Consider the following 6,000-nt stretch of genomic DNA (forward strand, 5'->3'; position numbering starts at 1 on the left):
TTCAAAAAGCAAACTGCTGTCCTTGACTCAGTCTTTTATGTGGCATTTTTGGATCAGGTGTCTAAATTTAGGAATTAAGAACTTGACGGGTTTTAGAAAGATAATCCCATGCCTCTCCTATATGGCACCCCTAGTAGTGGGGTCTGGGCAGCTGCCCAGACTGAAACATGATTATACGGTGAAACATGAACATTCACACAAAAATGATAAAAATCCTCAAAAACAGCTCAGGTCAGGTTCTGTTGCCAATGGGATATGAAGAGAACTCTGGTTTTAGAGCTTTCTTCAGTGTGGCATTTTCTGAAAGGTTATGGACTATGGACCTGGGCTGGAGGATGCTTAGGGACTGGAGTTCGGAGAGTTCTGGAAGGATCACAGTTGCACTCTGGGGAGAGACCCATCATCAGAGACGGCTCCCAGCGCCTGCCCAGAGAGCCCATGTCTGAGGTTCTTCCATGAATTACACATGACATTGCTCTAGCTGGTACCAGCTTTCTGACCCTACTGCCTCCTTGTACCCGATTTCAGGTGTGTAGGGTGGGTGGCTGTTCCAGGATGTGGCAACCTTGGTGCCTGGACCTCTCCATCCACTGGCACTGGGGCCCCGTTTCTAGGCCTCTCTGGTACAGATACAGGGCTAAATGCATACAGGTTCTGCTCTATGGCTAACTCCACGAGAGGGGAAAAAAAAGTGTAGATGGCCTGGAGAACAAAAGAAAATGATCATCGTGCAGAATGAAGACCAAGATATGCCTTTGCATTCACAGAATGTCATTGCTGGCTCCCTAACCTGAGAGGCTGAGTGTCGTTCAGTGTCCCATACTCCCACCCTCTAGGCTCACGGCAGGTACCTCCACGGCCACACTGAAGTCCACCATAGAGACGCTGGTGTTGCGGTGCCAGCACACATGCACCATGGTATTGCCGCGGTGAGGGGCCTGGCGTTCCAGCGAGGTGCGCGAGGCGCTGAGGTCATCCTCCGACTCCTGGTCGGCCACCACGGCCTCATCAGGGGACTCTGTAGGACGAGGCAAAAGGCAGTGCTTCTGATCTTTGCTCTTCAGAAGGGGCGGTCACAGCGATCTGGTTCTGGGGACCCCTACGCACCCACTGAGCAGGAAATCACACTAGCAGTCATCTGCCTGTTAGGATCCCACCCCAGAGGGCATCCCACCAGCCCCTCTACCAGAGAGCCCCTACCACGCTTCAGCACCGGGCCTGCAGTGCTTGCCCAGCATGTGGATGGCCTTGTTTTCTCTCCCTAGACACTGACATTCTACGTGACAAGCAGCAATATGGTCCAGAAAAGATGACTTCCCTGCACTCTTATAGTTTTAAGGGTTTTTTTTATTTTTAGGAAATGGAAGTTCCTTGGGTTCGGCTTTAAACACAAATGTGGACCATGGATATGAGGCCCACTGGTTAAGGTGATTTTAAATGCAGTAAAAGGCTCTCCCTCTCAGCCAGAGCTGCCCCGCCCCTCCGTGGCCGATTGCCGAAGGCAGTGGGCCGTGGGCAGCACCGAGGAAGCTTCCTTCCACACTTACTGTTGTCAGGGGGGCTGCTGGCAAGGAACTCGGGAGTGGGGCCGCTGCTTTTCTCTGCCAAATCAATGGCCATTTGTATGTCCTCAACCCACTTTTCCATCTCGGACCGAGAACTGAAGAGACAGATGTCAGGTGTTCAGACCACAGCAGGTAAAAGGGTAAACAGGTAAGAGGTCAGGTGCCCGAGTTACCTGGCGGCCACGATGATGGACTGCCGTTGGCCCCGCAGGGTAAGGCAGTGGGGCACGCCCCACTCATCTTCACTTTCCTCTATCTGTGGGACAAGTTTTCATAATTTTACTGCCAAGAAGTGAGCAAGATGCTCAGTCCATTTTCAAATGTTTACTAAAATGGCTACAGCATGGAGAACCAAGTGAGAAAAATAACGGAAAGGGGAAAGGTAAAAATGCATTGAATTTTTTTGGCAGAGCCTGTAAACTTTTCTTTGTCCATCCACTGAGGAGAGTGTAGTTATAAGCCAAGGAAATAGTCCTGTGCTGACTGCCCTCCTGTCTGCATCTGCCAGCCAAGGGTCACAGAATACTGAGATCTGTCCACTGGCATCTTGGGGGAGGGACAGGTGACTCCTTGATCTAGGAGTAGGCTGGGCTCCATTACTCCATGTGGATGGTGAGGATTGTCCTTCAAGGCCTGGGGCCCGGCACAGGGCAGTGAGAGGCCAGTTCATATCACATGGCCACATCAGCTTGCCTCTTCATTTGGTTCTAGAATTAAGTAAGATACCTCTACATCTCACACGTAGGAGAGGAGACAGGTCCCAGAGCCCCTGTAGGGGAGGAGCTCTAACAAAGCCCAGGTTTCCCATAACACCTGTGATGCTTTCACTTCCTTTTCCTTCCTCATGTCACTGTCACTGGCTCTTGCTCCCTTTAGCCTGATCTGCAAACTACAGGCAGCCTGATGTCGTGCCTGTGGTGCATACTCACGGTCATGCCATAGAGCGGGAGCTGCCCGTGGACTTTAAACTGATTCGAGGCTGTCAGTCCCCTGCTCGTGTACAGCAAGACATCGTTGAACTAGAGGAGCAAGGACAAGTGTGGCTGAGATGCATGGGTTCCATTTGAAACCAACAAGTGCAAAAAGTATGACAGTTGATCTCAACAACTGAGCAGCTTTGGCTGCTCCTCCCGCCTTCCAGGTGACCCCTCGGGCTGCCGAGGCCCGGTCCTGTGACCCCACGGATCACTCATCACAGTGAAGACGGACAGCTCAAAGCACTTACCAGGAAAAACATGCGCTGCTGGAGCCCCTTCCCGGAGAGCTTGCTGAGGCTTCCCAGGCGAATGAATTCCTGCAGAGAAAGCAGACCCAAGAGTTGGGTGGGAATGTGCAAACCTGCGTCAGCGCAGAGATTCTGGCTTCCCACACCACGGGCCCTTTCACGCTAAAAATCATAGTGATCACGGTTACTATTTACTGAATGCTGAGCCAAGCTGACTCTAAGCTCCTCGCCTTCCCAGGAACCTAAGAGGCAGGGATGACCATCGGCCTCATAACAGCGAGGGACATCACTCAAGTTTGGCGGCGTGCTCAGGTCAGGCTGGTTCACATTCAGGCGTGTGATTACACACGCAACCCACAGGCCCTGCAGGCTTCCCACTGCTAGGGATGGGACAAGGACCCGGCCAGAAACAGACAGGCAGCAGGGGACCAGAAGACAGATGAGCCATAGGAGAGTATTAGGAATAGGGGAGTCTGCTCCATGACTTAAAACTCTGGTTCTCAAAAAACTAGTAACCATGTTCGAGGATAAAAGAGTGAGACGCAAATATATCTAAGGAACGTTTTCTTCCAAACCATAAACTCTTCTGGGCATGAACCATTTGCGCCACGCCGCCCCCCCCTCCCCCCGACAAAACTCATTTTAAAAAAGTTTGGTAAAATACACATAAAATTTACCACTCGTGACCTTTAGTGCATTCATAGTGGGCATCCATCGCTACCATCTGTCATCACCCTACATGAAACTGCCCACTGGGCACTCATTCCCCAGTTCCCCTTCCCTTAGCACCTGGCGACCATCAATCTGCTTTTTGTCTCTCTGGATTTGCCTAGTCTGGATATTTCACATAAATCAAATCATGTAATGTGCCCTTTTGTGTCTGGCATAATGTTTTCAAGTTTCATCCATGTTGTAGTGTGTATCGGAGCTTCCTTCCTTCCTGTGGCTGAGTATTTCCTTGTATGGGATGGACCACAGTGTGTTTATCCATTCACCGGTTGATGGACATTTTGGTGGTTTTCACTTTTGGCTACTGGGAATGGTTTTGTTATGCACACATGTTCCAGTTTTTGTTTCAACACCTGTTTTCAACTGTTCTCGGTACACACCCAGGAATGGAATTGATGGGTCATATGGAAATTCTATGGTTAACTTAAATTGAGGAACTGCTAAACTTTTCCACAGCGTTGCTTTTAAAACACGGCTGTAAGTTCTTTGACATCCATTAGAAGTGGGGTCTCTGTCCCCTTCCCTGGGATATGGGTAGGCTGGTGACTGATTTGACCAACAGAGTATGGAAGTGATGCTGTATGACCTCTGAGACTCGGTCATAAAACTACATGTAGCCTCTGCTTTTTCCCTAGGAACAACTGTTCTTGGAGCCCTGAGCTGCACGTAAGCAGTAAGGCCACGCTGAGCCCGGGTTACTGAGGCCCCTCGTGGGCTCTCTGCACAGTCCTAGCTGAGCCCAGCTTTCAGCCATCCCTGCCAGGTGTCAGCCTTGTACCCTCCAGACCAGCCTATTTGGAATGTCTAACAATGCCACATGGAGCAGAAGAATCAGCTGGCTGAGCCCTGCCAACTTCCTGACTTGGAAAAACCATGCTATGTAGTATTGGGGTAGTTGGTTACATAACAACAGATTCTTAGAATACCTGCCGTGAGGTTTTTCTGTGCTCCCAGGGCTACTGAGCCAAGAACAGGGATTCAACCAACTCATTTTGATTCTATAGACTTCTGTATGACCTGACTCAACTCTTTCTTTGGTCCTTTCTGAAATGTGGATCGAAGACTCTGTCTGCTAGTATATTTAACTGACATATTTCGGAAATCAACAAAGTAACATATAAACACTTGCAGGGCCAGTGAGTGGATGTTATGACATAAACAATGAGGAAATGGTGCCTAGGGGGCCGCTTTCATCAGAGAACAAGGACTGGTGACCCTAACTGTTGCTATGACTCCTGTTCCCGCCCCATACATTCGTTGCTGTTGGAACATGCATTTTCTATCAAACCTGCATAGGGATCCTGGCTTTTTCCTGAGTGGGAGAGAAGATGGGAGGGCAGGAGGCACTCACCGCAAAAAGAAAAGGGAGTGCAGTCTGTGTCGAGGGGCTTCAGGGCAGGGAGGGGAAGGGCTGTGGCCTCAGCTATCGCTGTCTGAGGGTTGGAGATGGAAGATGGCTCTTGACTAGTTTTTTTTAAACCATGGAATAGGAAAAAAGTAAAGGCCCTTAATATCCTTAGGCTCAAGCTGCTTTCTTTTAAAGGGCAAGTCTAAAGATGTCCAGGCCTCTGAATTTTAACCAAATGATGCCCCTCACTCATGCCTCATACCTGTCCCTTTAATGAAAAAGAATGTGGTCCTATAACCTAGAAGGCCAGTCCAGGAAAAACCTCTCTCAGGCACTTAATTCCTAGGATAGAGAGACACCCCCAGGGGGCCTGGCTCAAGCCAAGGGTGCTGGGGCCTTCTTGCTCAGGTAACACTCCTGTCTTCCAGGACATATCATGGCCGACTAACCTGGTATAAGGGTCAGAAGGGTGAGTGGGATTATGCCCAAAAGCCATGTTAGGGATTAGACTGCAGGTATGGGGCGTGAGTGTCTCTAAAATTATCTGTTCGCCTTTACATCTTAATCTTTAAAATTCCGTCTGTAGACAGATCTGTCAGAACCTTCCTTCTACCCACTAGGCTATTTGATAATTTAAAATTAATGATAATCAACTGGCCTTGGTGTGTCATTCCTTTACTGCAACATAACATTATGTCCTTCTTGTGTCATTCAGGGTTGACCTGAAACAGTGAATGGCTGTGTAGCCAGTTGATGAGCAAAAGAATACTCAGATAAACGGGGTCTGCAGTTAGTAACCGGCACCCCAGTTCCAACCTCACCTTTATAAATAGCAATGACTTCCCTTTATTTAACATGTGGTGTGTGTCTGATGTGCTAGGTACGTATATTAGCTCCACACATGAGTCTGTAAATTCAATTTTATCATTTTTCAGATAAGGCAAATTGAAAAGCAAAATGATAAGAAACGTGCCCCAAATCACCTGGTCAGTTATGGGTGATAGAACCCACATCTGGCTAAATGCTCATAATGCCTTCTACAGTGCTGTGCTATGTAACCAATAACATTATATAATAATAAATGTATACTAAGTCTGTTCAAATAAATGGAGGTGGGGGACGATAATTCATAT

The 6,000-nt window shown here is 48.7% G+C and overlaps 1 protein-coding gene across 2 annotated transcripts in view; it reads right to left on the bottom strand.

Annotated features, from left to right (window-relative positions):
- The window catches only part of FARP1 (FERM, ARH/RhoGEF and pleckstrin domain protein 1), a 280,577-nt gene that overhangs the window by 7,643 nt on the left and 266,934 nt on the right, over positions 1–6,000 (bottom strand). For both annotated transcript variants that reach the window (XM_011363222.2, XM_023532430.1), the window contains exons 20-24: positions 2,791–2,859; positions 2,495–2,584; positions 1,739–1,821; positions 1,548–1,660; positions 852–1,018 (exon numbers count right to left, since the gene is read on the bottom strand). In XM_011363222.2, coding sequence (XP_011361524.1) covers positions 852–1,018; positions 1,548–1,660; positions 1,739–1,821; positions 2,495–2,584; positions 2,791–2,859 — 522 coding nt within the window. The remainder of the gene's footprint in view (positions 1–851; positions 1,019–1,547; positions 1,661–1,738; positions 1,822–2,494; positions 2,585–2,790; positions 2,860–6,000) is intronic.

The sequence above is a fragment of the Pteropus vampyrus genome, unplaced genomic scaffold (genome assembly GCF_000151845.1).
Source record: "Pteropus vampyrus isolate Shadow unplaced genomic scaffold, Pvam_2.0 Scaffold83, whole genome shotgun sequence".
NCBI lineage: Eukaryota > Metazoa > Chordata > Mammalia > Chiroptera > Pteropodidae > Pteropus > Pteropus vampyrus.